The 17,511-nt window shown below is 39.3% G+C and overlaps 1 protein-coding gene across 3 annotated transcripts in view; it reads left to right on the top strand.

Annotated features, from left to right (window-relative positions):
- The first annotated feature begins 512 nt into the window (after window positions 1–512).
- Window positions 513–17,511, top strand: part of GTF2E2 (general transcription factor IIE subunit 2) — a 78,057-nt gene continuing 61,058 nt past the window's right edge. For 2 of the 3 annotated variants that reach the window (XM_027077316.2, XM_027077315.2), the window contains exons 1-2: window positions 517–763; window positions 9,188–9,357. In XM_027077316.2, the coding sequence (XP_026933117.1) occupies window positions 9,192–9,357 (166 nt within the window). In that variant the 5' untranslated portion in view covers window positions 517–763; window positions 9,188–9,191. Of the gene's footprint in view, window positions 764–9,187; window positions 9,358–17,511 lie in introns of all 3 variants that reach the window. The other variant, XM_027077317.2, reaches the window with a different exon arrangement.

The raw sequence follows: 17,511 nt of genomic DNA, 5'->3' as shown, positions 1-17,511 counted from the left end.
TTCTGAATTCGAAATCCTTTTCTAGGGGGTTTTCATAGGCGTGGATTTTAGAAGCCAGGCTCCACGTCCGTATTTGCCTTTGCTAGCTAACTGTGCTGTGTTGAGCAAGTCATTTAGCTTCACTGGGCCTGTAGTTTCCTCACTTGTAAGAGCTGGAACTGGTGACTTAGGTGCTGGTGACTAGCATTCGATAAAAAGTACAAAACACCTGGTAGATACTCAATAACTTGAAAGATCGCATTGCCACTTGGGTTAAACAGATTCCAGAGCACGCTGGAGGAGGATCTGGTAGCTTTAAACTTCTGCAAAGGAAAGATTTTCTTCTTTTAGCAATGGCTACTCTCAAGCCACTTGTCTCATTCTCCGCCCCGCCCCCCTAACCCCTAGTTGTTTTAGAAATCCAGGACGCCCCAGACGGCTGATTGCCCGCCCGCGGTACCCGGGTCGGCGCACGTGATGACGCATGCGCGTTCTCGGCGGCGGGGGCGCCGCGGTGCCTGCCGGGACTGAGCTCCTAGTAGCCTGATCAGGAAGTGGCGGGCGGAGTCCGGGGCCGAGTCGCGCCGCCTTAGCTGCAGCCGCCGCTGCCGCTGCCGCCAGTGCCGAGACCCCGGCCTGGCGGGGCTGCGCTGGGAGTGCGTACGGGCAGGCGGGGGCGCTGACGAGAAGCAGGAAGCGGTGGCCACGCGGGCGTGGGCGGCTGGTCGAGGTGGAGGCGCTGGGAGGCGGCGGCCGGTCGCGTGGGGTGGCCCTCCTCGCTCAGGTAGGGGCTGCAGCCGCCGGGTGAGGGGAGCGGAGCCCCGGCCTGTTGTTCCTCAGGACCGCCTCCTCCCGAGCGGCGAGCCAGTCTTCCATCTCTCCGGAGGCTGGGGGCCGCGGTTCTCTGCGCGAAACACTAAACACAGTAACAACTTCTTGGGGGCATTGTCTTTTAGGCCGGAGGTCCATTGAGCAAACTTTTGGGTTGGAAAGAGAGGATATTGGCAGTCGAAGAGCTGATTGTGTCTCTTCTTAGCCTCCGACTTTACATTAACAGTAGCCGAGCGAAACGTGTGTGGAGTTTGGGGAACCACGGTGTCCAGCTAAAGGCTGTGATTTAGATGCATCTTCACGATTTTTTTTTAAGCTGCCTGTTGGAGACTTGGTTTGTAATGATTCCTAAACTTCAGTTATTACAGTTGTTGTCTGCAAAGTCTAAAGACCTGTTCCAAATCAAAACGCTACGATACCTTTTCGTCCGACCCTACATTCCTGTCATTTAAGAGAGGTAGGCAGTCTCATTTCATACCTTGCTGACTGTTCTTAGCAGTATTCTGAGGTGCCAGGGGCCGCTCTGGGGCTTACGCAGGGAAAGAAGGAAAAGTAGAAAGGTTGAAGAAAAATCGAACGATACCGTGGAAAGAACGTGTGATTTCGAGCCAGAAGGTTCTGATTTAAGTTTTGGCTTCTCAGTGACCATCCATGGAGGAACACTTGATCCCCGAGTTGTGCTGATGATTTTTGTTGTTGTTTTAGGGAAAATGGGCATGGTGATGTATCCTGTCTACTACCCAAGTCAGTGTATGTAAAACAGGACAAATTGAGTAGTCTGAAAAAAAGGAAAAGTTAGGTGGGGCATGCGATGGTGAGAAAGAGGACATTAAGTCTTTTGCTCTAGGTGCCATTGAATGGTACCCGTGTCACACAGGTCGCCTTTGTTTTAGAGGCCTTTACCAGCATTTCAGGTCTGGAGTAGGACGCATTTGATTTAGTAGGCAGGGTATTCATGTCCTGGCCTAGGTACTTACAGCTGTGTGACCTTAACTGTACCTCTTCACTTCAGATTTCACAGATTAAAATAAGGAGTAAAACTAACAGGTTTCGTCTCAAAGAGTTGTGAGGCTCAAATGCTGTAAAGATTTAGGGTTTTTGTGAACTGTAAGGCTTTTATTTAAGTGTGTTGAAATCATGATTAAAAGCCTGGTTTAATTACCTGTCTTTACAAGGTGAAATAAACATCTACACATATTTTCTGTTTTAGGCTTGTTGCCCCCACTTTATCACTTGCGATTTCTCCTTTTTTCTCTTACACTTTCCCTCCCCCCCCCCCCCCCCAGGACTGTCTCCCACCTTCCTCACCCTGGTATAATCATTTTTTTTCAGATCCAACCCAGAATAGTAACACTGAAATAACACATACTTGTATTGCTTTATTTTAGAAAAAATGCTTTTCATGTCTCATTTTAAAGTTGGGCTAGATGTAGACAGTATTGGTAAGTGTCTTCATTTTGCCTATGATAAAATTGGATTTAGGTCTAGTGGATTGCCTAGGGTCATGTTGCAGTTTAGAGAGGAGTACTGAGAGAAGTCAGGTCCTTGGATTCCATTGCCTGTGACTCTCACTCAAATAAAGTTTACTCTGATTATTTCTTATCAGTGCTTATTACATTTTTAACTTTTACCACTCTGAGTCACATTTTATCCATTGCTTTTTAAGTGAGGTGCTCAATCCTTTCATGTTCTTCAGCTTAAGCTGCGTGAAGGCAAGGGTTTATCTTCCAGAACCCTTCAAAGTTTGGGAGTTATGCAAACACAAGACAAGTACACAAAGATTGAGGTCACAAACACAAGACATTTAATAAAGGCCTGTGAAACCTGTGAGGCTAGAGCAATTTAAAGGTGTTTTTGTGTTCGTTATTCATTTAACAAATATTTATTGAGCTACTCTGTGCATGAAGGCTTTCAAAATTAAGATACAATCTTTTTCCTCCCAGACCTTCCTTCCCTACTTGTGAAGAATGCAGAAATCATTTACGTGGTCAGTTTGTGTGCTTCCTAGAGTCCATGGTGTTCTAGGAGAGTTCAAACAAGAGAGGAACTTTTTTTCTTTACAGAGGTATAATTGACACACAATGTTACATTAGCTTCCAATATACAGGATGGTGATTTGTACAACTCTGTGCCTTATGCTGTGCTCACCAGAAGTGTAGCTACCATCTGTCACCATACAGTGCTGTTATAGTACTATTGACTCTATTCCCTGTGCTAAACTTTTCATCCTGGTGATTTAATCTTTCCTTAACTGGAGGCCTCGATAGCCTACTCCCTTTCACCCATTTTGCCCATTTTCATATCCCCCATCAGTCCCTCCTTTGGCAACCATCAGTTTATCCTGTGCTTATGGGTCTGAAGAGAGGAACTTTTTAAAATTTCAATTCCAGTGTAGTTAACGTACAATGTTACATTAGTTTCAGGTGTACAATATAATGATTCACCAGTTCCATATATTACTCCATGCTCATCAACATAAGTGTACCTTTGGGGCACCTGGGTGGCTCAGGTGGTTGAGCATACGGCTCTTGATTTTGGCTCAGGTCATGATCTCACAGTTTGGGGGTTTTGAGCCTCTCATGGAGCTCTGTGCTGACAGCACGCAAAGCCTGCTTGGGATTCTCTCCCTCTCTGCCCCTCCCCTGCTCTCGCTTGCACGGTCTCTCAAAATAAAGAAACAAACAAAAAAAGATAAGTATACTGTTAATTCCCTTCTCTATTTTCCCCATCCCCTGCCCACCTCCCCTCTGGTAACCATCAATTTGTTCTCTATAGTTAAGACTCTTTTTTGGGTTGTCTTTTTTTTTTTTTCCCCTTTGTTTTGTTTCTTAAATTCCACACATGAGTGAAATCATATGGTATTTGTCTTTCTTTGGCTGGCTTGTTTTACTTAGCATTATACTCTCTAGATCCATCTGTGTTGTTGCAAATGGCAAGATTTCATTATTTTTTATGGCTGAATAATATTCCATTGTGTACATATGTGTGTGTGTGTGTGTGTATATATATATATATATATATAATGTGTACCTCATCTTTATCCATTCATCTACTAATGGACACTTGGGCTGGTTCCATAATTTGACTATTGTAAATAATGCTGCAATAAACATAGGGATGATATATCTTTTCAAATTAGACTTTTCCTATTCTTTGGGTAAGTACTGAGTAGTGCAGTTACTGGATTGTAAAATAAGAGAAGAACATTTTATTTTTTATTTATTTAGAAAAATTTTTTTTGACAGATTGAGATTTTTATTTTTTAATTCTTTTTATTATTTTTTTTTAATATTTATTTTTGAGAGAGGGCGAGCACGAGCTGGGGAGGGGCAGAGAGAGTGGGTGACAGAGGATCTGAAGAGGGCTTTGCAGTGATAGCAGAGAGCCCCATGCTGGGCTTGAACTTAGGAGCCATGAGATCATGATCTGAGCCAGAGTTGGCCACTTAGCCGACTGAGCCACCCAGGTGCCCCTAAAAATTTTTTTTTTAAGTTTATTTATTTATTTTGAGAGACAGACCAAGAGTAGGGGAAGGGCAGGGAGAGAGGGACTCCCAAACAGGCTCCACAGAGCCCGACTTGAGGCTCAAACCCATGAATGGTGAGATCATGACCTGAGCTGAAACCCAAGAGTGGGCTGCTTAGCTGACTGAGCCACCCAGGTGCCTGAAGAGAGGAACATTTTAAAATACTTGTGGGGCACCTGGGTGGTTCAGTTAGTTAAGCGGCCCACTCTTGGTTTCAGCTCAGTCATGATCTCAAGGTTTGTGGGTTTGAGCCCTGTGTCGGGCTCTGTGCTGACAGCTGGAGCCTGCTTCCAGTTCTGTGTCTCCCTCTCTCTCCCCTGCTCATGCTGTCTCTCAAAAATAAACATTAAAAAACCCAAAAAAACCCAAAAACTTGTTGAATGATCTGTGGCTTCCCTGGCTGTACTAAAGTTGCTTAGGACTCTGAAGTTTTAGAACTGGGGAAAAAAACAAAAGAAGAGATCTAGTGCCACCTCCCTCTGAATCAGGAATTTTCTGTAGATATTTCTAACGAATTGTAATCAAGCCTTCTTATGACACAATGACATAGAGTTCACCAGGTCTTTTTTAATTTAATTTTTTAAATTTATTTTTTATTAGTATTATTTTTTTAATGTTTATATGAGAGCTAGTGTGGGGTGTGGAAAAGAGAGAGGGAGACAGAGAATCCCAAGTAGGCTCTGTGCTATCACCACAGAGCCTGATGTGGGGATTGAACTCATGAACTGTGAGATCATGATTTTAGCTGAAATCAAGTCAGATGCTTAATCAACTGAGCCACTCAGTGCCCCTTTTTTTAATTAAAAAAACAAATTTTTGTTTTGTTTTGTTTTTTGAGAGAGTGAGAGGGAGCAGAGGAGTGGGGCAGAGGGGGCGGGGAGGGGGGGAGAGAAAAAGAGAGAGAAAGAATTTTAAGCAGGTTCCATGGTCAGCACGGGGCCTGACTCAGGTTGATCCCACAACTCTGGGATCATGACCTAAGCCGAAATCAAGAGTCCGATGTTCAACCCATTGAGCCACCCAGGCGCCCCAAGAATTCACCAGTTTTAAAAGACATCTTTTCATTTATAAGTAATTCTGATGATTTTTCCCCCAATGAACCTGTATCTGCTTCCTAACTTCTGCCGAGTAGTCTGATGTTTCTAGAGCAGTGTTGTCCAATAGAAATACAATGAGAGCTGCAAACATGAGCCACACATGTAGTTTAAAAATTTGTTTTTAAAACATGTTTATTTAGTTAGAGAGGGAGAGAGTGTGCCTATGTGTGCAGGGGAGGGGCAGAGAGAGAGGGAGAGAATCCCAAGCAGACTCCACGTGGTCAGTGCAAAGCTGGATGCAAGCTTGAACTCACCAACATCACAACTTGAGCCGAAACCAAGTGTTGGACACTTAACCAACTGAGCCACCCAGGTGGCCTGTAAAATGTTTTAATTAAAAAAAAATCAGTTTTAATTTGTCTTTATTGAAGTATAATTGACATACAATGTTATATTAGTTTTAGGTATACAGCATTTTTTTTTTAAGTTTTTATTTTGTTTTATTATTTGAGAGAGAACACAAGTGGGAAAGGGGAAGACATAGATTCTCTGTCCCAAGCAGGCTCCGTGTTGCCAGCACAGAGCCTGATGTGGGGGGCTCAAACCCGTGAAAACCGTGAGATCATGACCTGAGGCGAAATCAAGAGTTGGACTATTGACTGAACCACCTGGGCGCCCCTAGGTGTACAACATGTTGATTCAACAGTTACATACATTACTAAATGCTCTCTGTGATAGGTACAGCCACCGTTTGTCACCATGCAACATTATTGCATTATTATTGAGTATATTCCCTAATGCTGTACTTTTCATCTCCGCAACATATTTATTTTATAACTGGAAGTTTGAAAAAAAAATAACTGGAAGTTTATACTTTTTATTTATTTTTAAGTTTATACTTTTTAATACCCTTTACCTATTTTGCCCATCCCCCCACCAACCTCTCCTCTGGCAACCACCAGCTTGTTCTCTGTATTTAAGAGTCTGTCTGTTCATTTGTTTTTTAGATGACATGTGTAAATGAAATCATATAGTATTTACCTCTCTGCTTATTTTGTTTAGTATAATACCCTCTAGGTCCACCCTTGTCTCAGAGGGCAAGATCTCATTCTTTTTGTGGCTCCTAGTCCATTGTGTGAGTATGTGTGTGTACACACATATATGTGTATGTATACATATATGTATGTGTATACATATGTGTATACATATATGTATGTGTATACATATATATGTGTATACACACACGTATGTATACATATATATGTGTCTACACATTACACACGCCACATTTATTTTCTTTGTCCATTTATCTGTTAATACAGTTGGGTTGCTTCCATATCTTGGCGATTGTAAAGAATGCTGCCATAAACAGGGTTGCATTTATCTCTCTGATAGTGCTTTTGTTTTCTTTGGGTAAATACCAGGGAAATTATTGGATCATATAGTATATCTATTTTTAATTTTTTGGAACCTCTATACTGTTTTCCACAGTGGCTGTACCAGTTTGCATTCCCATTGGTAGTGCATGAGGGTTGCTTTTTCTCCACATCCTTGTCTGCACATGTTATTTCTTTTTTATAACAGCCATTCTGACTGGTGTGAGGAGATATCTTATTGTGGTTTTGATTTGCATTTCCTTGATGATTAGTAATATTAAGTATCTCTTCATGTGTCTGTTGGCCATTTGTATGTCATCTTTGAAAAATGTCTATTCAGGTCCTCTACGCATTTTTAATTGAATTGTTTGTGGGGGTTTTTTTGGTGTGTGTGTGTGTGTGTGTGTGTGTGTGTGTGTGTGATGATATAACTTCTTTATTTTGGATATTAACCCCTTATCAGATATATCATTTGCAATTACCTTCTCCCATTCAGCAGGTTATCTTTTTGTTTTGTTGATGGTTTCCTTTGCTGTGCACAAGCTTTTTGTTTTGATGAAGTCCCAATAGTTTATTTTGGCTTTTGTTTCCCTTGCCTGAGGCGACACATCTAGAAAAGTGTTGCTAAGGCCAGTGTCCAGCAGATTACTGTCTGTATTTTTCTTTTAGGAGTTTTAAGGTTTCAGGTCTCACATTTGGTCTTTAATCCATTTTAGTTTATTTTTGTGTATGGTGTAAGAAAGTGGTTCAGTTTCTTTTTTGCCTGTAGGTGTCTAGTTTTCCCAGCACCATTTGTTGAAGATTCTTTTTCCCATTGTATGTTCTTGCTTCCTTTGTCATGAATTCATTGACCAGTAAGGGTCGGTTTATTTTTGGCCTCTCTCTTCTGTTCTGTTGATCTATGTATCTCTTTTTGGGTCAGCACCATACTGTTTGATTACTGTAGCTTTGTAGTATATCCTGATACCTGGGATCATGATACCTCCAGTTTTTTGTGCTTCTTTTTCAAGATTCTTTTGACTATTCAGGGTTTTTTGTGGTTTCATACAAATTTTAGGATTATCTTATTCTAGTTTTGTGAAAAATGCTATTGGTATTTTGTTTGGGATTGCATTGAATCTGAAAATTGCTTTGGGTAGTAAGGACATTTTAATGATGTTCTTCTAATCCAAGAGCATGGAATATCTATTTGTTTCACCTTTAGTTTCTTTCATCAGTGTCCTTTAGTTTTCAGAGTGTATGTAGGTCTTTGATCTCCTTGGTTAAATTTATTCCTGAGTATTTAATTCTTTTTGGTGCAATTGTAAATGGGATTGTTTTCTTAATTTCTCTTTCTCCTACTTTGTTATTAGTGTATAGGAACAGAACAGAACAGATTTCTGTACATTAATTTTGTATCCTGCAACTATACTGAATTCACTTACTAATTTTTTGGTGGAGTCTTTAGGGTTTTCTGTATATAGTATCATGTCTTCTGGAAATAATGACAGTTTCACATTTTCATTACAAGTTTGGATGCTTTTTATTTTTCTTGTCTGTTTGCTGTATCTAGAACTTCCACTGCTATATTGAATAAAACTGGTGAGAGTGGACATCCTTGTCTTATTCCTGATCTTGGAGAAAAAGCTCTCACTTTTTTTTACCATGGAGTATGATGTGAGCTTTGAGTTTTTCATTTTGATCTTTATTATGTTATGTTGAGATATGTTCCCTCTAAACCCACTTCGTTGAGAGTTTTTATCCTGAACAGATTTTGTATTTTGTCACATGCTTTTTCTGCATTTATTGAGATGATCATATAGTTGGGGGAAATTAGTTTTAATATTTTTTTAACCTAGGATATCCAAAATATTATCACATCAACATGTGATAAAATATCTCCTCGTGAGGTGTCTCGGCTTAGTAGGCTAAGTGTCCAACTCTTGATATCAGCTCAGGTCCTGATCTCACGGTTCATGAGATGGAGCCCTGTGTCAGGCTCTGTGCTGTCAGCGCAGATTCTCTCTGTCCCTATCTCTATGCCCTTCCCCTGTGTGCTCTCTCTCTCTCTCAAAAAAATGAACTTAAAAAAAAAAATCTCATCAGTAGTTTTAAAAGTTCTTTTATGCTAAATCTTTTAGATCTAGTGTGTACGTTTCAACTCTAGCCCCATTTCATGTGTTCCATAGGCACATGTGACCAGTGGGTATCATATGGGACAGTGCAGTTCCTAGAACTTTAGAGACTAATTCTATTTCTCTTTATTAGTGCCTAGCACAGTGCCTGGCACTAACTGAAGATTGTTAAGTGAATCACTAAGTGAATTAAAACAAGTGCTGGAGAACTTATAATAAAAGGTAATTTTGTTTGGAAGTAATTCTTCTTGGGACCTATGGATTTGGCCTATAGGTTTGAGTGATTAGAATCTGTATTGAAGATATTTACTTTTATCTTTGCAGAAATATGGATCCAAGCCTGTTGAGAGAACGAGAGCTGTTCAAAAAACGAGCTCTTTCCACTCCTGTAGTAGAAAAACGTTCAGTATCTTCTGAGTCATCATCATCATCATCAAAGAAGAAGAAAGCAAAGCTAGAACATGGAGGATCATCAGGCTCTAAACAAAATTCTGGTCAGTAAAAAATTGACTGTTTAGGACTGTTTTTATTTTTCAGGAAACCATTTATTTAATCATGGCAAGTTCATTTTTTATAAAGTTTTTTTGTTTTGTTTTGTTTTTTTTTTTGAGGGAGTGTGTGCATGCACTTGCTTGCTGGGAACAATGGGGGGGGGGGAGAGAGAGAGAGAGAGAGAGGGAAAGAGAAAGAAAGAAAGAAAGAAAGAAAGAAAGAAAGAAAGAAAGAAAGAGAATGAGAGAGAATCCCAAGCATGAACCATGAGATCATGACCTGGGTCGAAATCAAGAGTTGGACACTTAACTGACTGAGCCACTCAGGCACCCCAACAAGTTCATTTTTTAGTTCAACATTATACAGTGATGAGAGTATATTGCTTTTAAGATATTAATCATCTTGTGTTGTAGTTAGAATTTAGGTTATTATCTTTTCAGAGAATAACTTTGTTGAAGTTTATATACCATATAGTTCACTCATTTTAAATGTACAATTCAAATATTTTTAGTAAATTTAGAGAATTGTGCAACTATTGATATAATTCAATTTTAGAACATTTCCATCACCCCGAAAAGATGCTTTGTGCCCATTCTCTTCTTGTTCCCACCCTAGCCCCAGATAACCAATAGCTTTCTTTCTCTATATATTTGCTTTTTCTGGATGTTTCACATAAATGGAATTGTACAATAAGTGGCCTGTAGTGGGTGGCTTCTTCTACTTAGCATTTATTGAGATGATCATGTTCTTTTTGTTTATGCTATTAACATGGCATATTATATTTATTGATTTTTCAGATAAAATCAGCCTTGCATTCTTGGAATAAATCCTTCTTGGTTGGTGTATAATCTTTTTTATTTGTTGTGGCATTCAATTTGCTGATATTTTGTCCAGGATTCATCTATCTGTAGCATGTATCAGTACTTCATTCTGTTTTATTGCTGAAGAGTAATCCACTGTATGGGTATACTACAGTTTGTTTATCCATTCATGAGTTAATGGACATTTGGATTATTTCCATTTATTGGCTATTATGAATAGTTCTGCTATGAACGTTGATGTACAAGCTTTTCTGTGGACTTGTTTTTGGTTTCGTTTTTTTCTCTTGGATAGAGGACCTAAGAACAGAACTTCTGAGTCATGTGGTAATTTTATGCTTTAACTTTTTAAGAAGTTACTAAAATGGCTGTACCATTTTCCATTCTTAACCATCAATGCATGAGGGTTCTATTTTTTTTATTCTTGTTAAAACTTATTTCTTGTCTTTTTTATTATAGCCATTCTAGTGGTTGTAAAATGGTATCATTGTGGTTTTAATATGCAGTTCCCTAATGACTAATGATGTTGAGCGTCATTTCATTTGCTTTTTGGCCTCTTCATGGGTCATCTTGGGACAAATGTCTATTCATATTTTTTTGCCCATTTTTCATTGTTTTCTTCCTATTGATTTGTAAGAGCTCCTTATAGATTCTGAGTACAGTTTCTTGATCCAGTATCACTTGCATTCTTGGTGTCCTATGTAGGAAATCTTTGCCTAACCCAAGGTCATGAAAATTTACTCTTATGTTTTCTTGTAAGAGTTTTATAGTTTTAGCTCTTATATTTAGGTCTGTGATATGTTTGAGTTGATTTTTTTGTGTATGGTTTAACATAAGGGTCTAACTTCATCTTTTTGTGTGTGGTTATTCAGTTGTCCCCACGCCATTTCTTGAAAAGACTGTCTTTTCCCACTGATTTGCATTGGCCTGCTTGTTGATTATCAGTTGACTATGAATGAATTTATTTCTAGAATCTCAGTTTGGTTCCATTGATTCTATGTCTATCCTTAATTCCATACTCTCTTGATTGCTGTAGCATCAGAATAGGGAAAGTGGAAGTCTTCACTTTTGTTCTTCTTTTTCCAAGATTGTTTTGTTTTTTTCCTGGATTCTTTGCATTCAAATAAAATTTAAGAATACCTTGTCCATTCCTATCTGTAAAAGAGCCAGTTGTGATTTTTATAGGGATTGTATTGAATCTGTAAGTCACTTTGGGGAGAATTGGTATCTTAACAATATTAAGTCTTCCAGTCAATGAACATGGATATCTTTTCATCAATATAGGTTTTTTATGTCTTCTGGCTATGTTTTGTAGGTTTTTTTTTTCATGTTTATTTTTGAGAGAGAGACAGAGTGCAAGTGGGGGAGGAGCAGAGAGAGAGAGAGAGAGAGAGAGACAGACAGACAGACAGACACACAGAATCCTAAGCAGGCTCCAGCCTCTGGACTGTCAGCACAGATCCTAATGCGGGCCTCAAACTCACGAACTGTGAGATCATGACCTAAGCCAAAGTCAGATACTTAACCGACTGAGCCACCCAGGCGCCCCTGTAGCTTTTAATGTATAAGTCTTACATGTATTTTGTTAAATTTATTCCTAAGTATTTTATTCTTTTTGATATTACTGTGAGTGAAATTGTTAATTTGATTTTTTAGATTGTTCATTCCTAGTAAATAGAAGTACAGTAGATTTTTGCACTTTGATCTTCTGCAGCCTTGCTGAACTTGTTCATTATTTATAGTTTTTTTGTGTGAATTCCATAGGTTTTTTTACTTGAAAGATTATGTCATCTGTAAATAAGGACAGATTTATTTGTCCTTTCCAATGTGAATGCCTTTTCTTCCTTCTTTCCTCTTTTTCTCTCTCTGCCCCTCCGTCGTTTCTCTCCCCCTCCCTCCTTTCCTCTCACCCCCCTCTGAGCTGGCTAATAGGATGTTGAATACAGGTAGTGAGAGTGAACAGCTTTGCCTTGTTCCTGATCTTAGGGGAAATGCATTCAATCTTCCATCATTATGTATGATCTTAGCTGCCTGGATTTTGTAGATGCCCATTATCAGGTTGAAGTTTCCCTCTACTTCTAGCTTGTTGAGAGTTTTTTTTTAAATTTTATTATTATTATTTTTTAAGTTTGTTTATTTGAGAGACAGAGATAGCATGAATGGGGGAGGGGCAGAGAGAGAATCCCAGACAGACTGCACACTGTCAGCCCAGAGCCTGATGCAGGGCTCGATCTCATGAACCGTGAGATCATGACCTGAGCTGAAACCAAGAGTTGGACGCTCAACTGACTGAGCCACCCAGGTGCCCCAGTTTGTTGAGAGTTTTTGATCTTAAATGAGTTTTGGATGTTATCAAGTGCTTTTTCTACATCTGCTAAGAAGATCATGCTTTTCTTTATTAATATTACATTAATTGATTTTCAGATGTTAAACCAACCTGGCATTCTTAGAAAAAATCCTACTGTTGGTAGGAATGCAAACTGGTACAGCCACTCTGGAAAGCAGTGTGGGGGTTCCTCAAAAAATTAAAAATAGAGTTACCCTACAACCCAGCAATAGTACTACTAGGAATTGTCCAGAGGATACAGGAGTGCTGATTCATAGGGACTCATGTACCCCAATATTATAGCAGTGCTGGCAACAATAGCCAAATTATGGAAAGAGCACAAATGTCTGTCAACTGATGAATGAATGAATATACACAACAGAATACTACTTGGCAAAGAAAAAGAATAAAATCTTGCCATTTGCAACAATGTGGATAGAACTGGAGGGTATTATGCTAAGTGAAGTAAGTCAGTCAGAGAAGACAGATAATCATGTTTTCACTCATGTGGAATTTGAGAAACTTAAAACCATGGGGGAAGGGAAGGGGGAAAATAGTTACAAACAGAAGGAGGCAAACCATAAGAGTCTTTTAAATACAGAGAACAAGTTGAAGGCTGATGAGGGACGGGGGAGGGGAAAATGGGTGGAGGGCATTGAGGAGGGCACTTGTTGGGATGAGCACTGGGTATTGCATGTAAGCAGTGAATCATGGGAATCTACTCCCGAAGCCAAGAGTACCCTGTATACACTGTATGTTAGTTAACTTGACTATATATATGTGTGTGTATATATATATATGTGTGTGTGTGTGTGTGTGTGTGTGTATAAATCCTATTGGTCATGATGTATATAATCTTTTTTATTTGTTGTGGAATTCAGATAGCTAATATTTTGTACTGGAGTTTTATGTTTATATTGATGAGGGTATAGTCTGTAGTTTTCTTGGATGCCTGTGAGGGTATTTGTGGCCTCATAAAATGATTGGTGAAGTGTTCTCTTTTCCACTGTTTCTGGAAGAGTTTGTGAAGGTTTGATATAATTTTCCCTTTAAATGTTGGATAGAATTCACTAGCAAAGGCATTTGGGCCTGAGCTTTCCTTTGTGAGAAGCTCTCATAGAAATTCTTCTTGTAGATCTATTCAGATTATCTGTTACCTTCTTAAGTTAATTTTGGTGCCTTGCATCTTTTTAGGAGTTTGTCCATTTCATTATCTACATTGTCTAAAATTTTTCAAAAGTATTTCCTTGCAAGCCTTTGACTTTTGTAAGGTCATTAGTGATATCCCTCCTCTCTTTCGTTGTTTTTTTTTTTTTTCTTAGAGTGTGAGAGTGGGGTAGGGAGGATGGGGGGGCGGGGGGGGTGGGGAGCGGGGGGAGAGAGGGAGAGAGTGAGAGTCAGTCCCCAGCAGCTCCACACTGAGCGAGGAGCCCAAGGCAGGGCTTGATCCCAGGACCCTGGGATCATGACCCCAGCTGGAATCAAGAGTTAGCTGCTCAACCAACCGAGCTACCCAGGCAGCCTTTCCCTCTTTCATTTCTGATTTTAGGAATTTATGTTTTATTTTGTTGATCTTTTCAAAAAAATCAACTTTTGATTTAATTGATTTTTCTCTTGTGTTTTTCTGTTTTTTATTTTATTTCTATTTCACCATTTTTTTTTTCTGCTTATTTTGGGTTTAGTTTAGTCTTAGACTGTTACCTTTTAAACAAGGTCAGTCCACCTTAATTCACAACTAATTATTTACCTACTTATAAAATGTAGTAAGTAATCTTTATGGATGTCATTTTGTTAGATGTTTTTCAAGCTGTTTTACTAACTGATGTTAAAGCAGAGGTAATCTTTTTATCGAGCAGGGCTGTTATTAGAACATACATGAAGGTTATGTCTCATTCCAATGAAATGTACATTGAATTAATTCACAGTACACTGTTTTATTAAACATTAGCATGGGCGCCTGGGTACTTCAGTCGACACTCTTGATTTTGGCGCAGGTCATGATTTCACGGTTCATGGGATTGAGTGCTGAACCTACTTGGAACTTCCCTCCCCCCCTCCCCCCCTCCCCCCTCCCCCCTCCCCCTCCCCTCCCCCCCTCCCCTCCCCCCTCCCCCTCCCTCCCCCCCCCCTCCCCCCCCCTCCTCCCCCCTCCCTCCCCCTCCCCCTCCCCTCCCCCACCTCCCCTCCTCCCCCTCCCCCTCCCCCCTCTCCCCCCTCCCCTCCCTGATTGCATTCATGTGCTGTCAAATAAACTTAAAAATAAACATTAGCACAGACCCACTCATAGACCTGGTCTCTTTGATCTACTTAAGAATGACTTTGCTCCTGCTAAATAACAAAAATTCATGTAAATCTGAAGATCTAATTGGCTTTATTACATGATTTATGATTCAGGTAGCATCCTGTTGAGCAAGGCATTCCGAGGAGTTGTAGCAAATGGACAGTTCTTATAGAAGGAAGGTGGAGGCAAGAAAGTTATTAGCAAAAGAAAAGGATTGTTTTAGGCCAGGCTGCTTTCTAGGGAGGAAAAGCTAGGAGTCTAATGCAGATAACCTCATATTCCTTTGGTGGAGAGGGTCCATGTTGGCATACTTATTGGTGTTAATGGAAAAATTCCTGACTGATGATTTAAGACTACATTTCTGAGGGAGTTTGAAACTGCAGTTAGATTATGTATTAAGCACAAGGTTTGGAACTTGGTCACAGTGACATAATTTTGGGTTTTTGGGTTTTTGTTGTTGTTTTCTTTTTTTTTTTTTTTTAGCCAAAATCTCAGTGGCTTAAAAACAACAAAGGTTTGTTTCTCTTTCATACCACGTGTTTAACATGTGTTGGCAGGGGTCTTACCTCCTTACAGTCACTCAAGAACCCAGGCTGGTAGAGTAGCTGATATTTCCAGTGTTACTGATTTCAGTGCCAGAGGGAGAAAGAACTCTGGAAGATCTTGCTTGGCAGTTAAAATCCTCTGGCCTGGAGGTGAGACATCACTTCCTCTCACAGCTCATTGTCTAGAGCTAGTCACAGGGCTGTACCAGCCATAGGGTGTTCCAAGTGCTCAGAGGAGAGCAGGAAGTACTGAGTGTACACAGTGAAGACTGTCATACCACCCTAGTTGGGGTCACTATGAGTGGATTGCTTGATTAGGTGCTTACAAAGTTTCCTGGCTTAACTTCTTTATTGTCCACTCTCTATACAGAAGTCAGTGATTTTTCTAATCGTCTGATAACATCAGTCTCTGTTTAAGGCTGATCATCATTGCTTTTCAGGTGAAGGTTATCTTTTCCTGCCATCTCCATGCCTTACCTGATCTAGTCTCCCGTTACCTTTCATACCCATAATCATTGTTTTCCTTGTACTCTCTCTTAGTGATATTGGCCTGTATGTAGCTCTTTTAACATGCTTTACTCTCTTGCCTCTTGACCTTTACCCATATTGTATCCTCTTTGTGGAATATTCTTTCTTAGCTCCTTCCCTCTTCTGAGTAAATCCTATTCCTCTTTTAGGTTGCAGGTTAAAAGTCCTATTATCTCTACTTTCCTATTTGAATTTGGTGCTTAGTCTTTGATTCCCATAGCACCCACTGTTTCTGACAAAGCTATTGTGTGTCATTGGAATTGCATGATTGTTTGCCATTGTAACCTAATCTTTCACACAGAGAAACACTCAATACATGTTTGTCAAATACATGTTTGTTGAATGGCTAAATAAATTACAGCATAAGGTAGGGAAAAGTTAAGTGTCTGTTATCAAGAAATTTAGTAATTAAAGGATCTTTATGCTTTCCATCCATGTTAAGGACTCCAGAGTTTACTATTTATGAAAATGTGATTTTAACAGTGCTCAGAATAGCTACTTACCTAAGTATTGAGTATACCAGGTTTCACAGGTCCTTTGAAAGTTGGTTACATTATTTGTGTGTATTTCTAATGTTAGAAAAAAAAATTTTTGTATAAAAGGGATTTCAAACCAAGAGGGCTCTATAAATGAGAAGATAAATATTTTTTCACTTCATATATTAGATATTTTCTATTTTGCCTTAGTTTTCAGTAGCTTTTTAATCTAGGTTGATGTGTCATATGTAAAGGCTATTATTTCCATTTTGTTGGTGGTGGTGTTATGTTGAGTAATTCTATTACAAATATCTTTGTATCTTGAGCTTGTTTCTTTTGAACTAATTTCTCAGAGTAGATTTCTAGGAGTGATATTTCTGGTTAAGGGCAGTTGTAGTGGTTAAGAGCATGCTTAGGTTTGCTCATGGGTGGTAGTGAAGGATTAGGGTTATAAAATATAATATCTTTACAGCCCTTGTAATTCCAAGAAATAAAACTGAAGTATTTCCTTTTTTTTTTTTTAATATTTATTGAGAGACAGAGTGTGAGCGAGGGAGAGGCAGAGAGAGAGGGAGATACAGAATCTGAAGTAAGCTCCAGGCTCTGAGCTGTCAGCACAGAGCCCGACGTTGGGGCTCGAACTCACGAACCGTGAGATCATGACCTGAGCTGAAGTCGGACACTTAACCGAGTGAGGCACCCAGACACCCAGAAACTGAAGTATTTCTTAATAGGTGTTACATGGTCATTTTTGTCTTTTTTTTTTTTTTTTTTTGGCAGTCTTTTCCTACATAGGTATCTTTAGACCTTGAGAATAATAAATATGAGCAACAAAAGAAAAAGCTCAAGAAATACAATTTAAGGGTGTACTAGAAAGTTTTAGTTTGAAAACAGCCTGATCCTTCTTATACCATGTATTTATTATTAAACAGTAAGTCAGTTTTATGAAAATTTTATGCATGTATACTTGTGACCTTTCTATTTTCAGACTTTTTTCCTCTCTAATCTTTACATAAAACTGGTCTTTACAAAGTGTATTAGTTGTCTTCTGTAAACTAGCAAATACTGCTTTTTAATAAGTAGAGACTTTATGTGTAAGTGGAATCACTTTGGATTTAGGTAAGCATTTTAAATAGCATTTTTATTACCAAAACACACAGAGGGTAGTTATTGTTTTGGTCT

The sequence above is a fragment of the Acinonyx jubatus genome, chromosome B1 (genome assembly GCF_027475565.1).
Source record: "Acinonyx jubatus isolate Ajub_Pintada_27869175 chromosome B1, VMU_Ajub_asm_v1.0, whole genome shotgun sequence".
NCBI lineage: Eukaryota > Metazoa > Chordata > Mammalia > Carnivora > Felidae > Acinonyx > Acinonyx jubatus.
The sequence above is the reverse complement of the archived record's forward strand: the minus strand, read 5'-3'. Positions and strand labels throughout refer to the sequence as shown.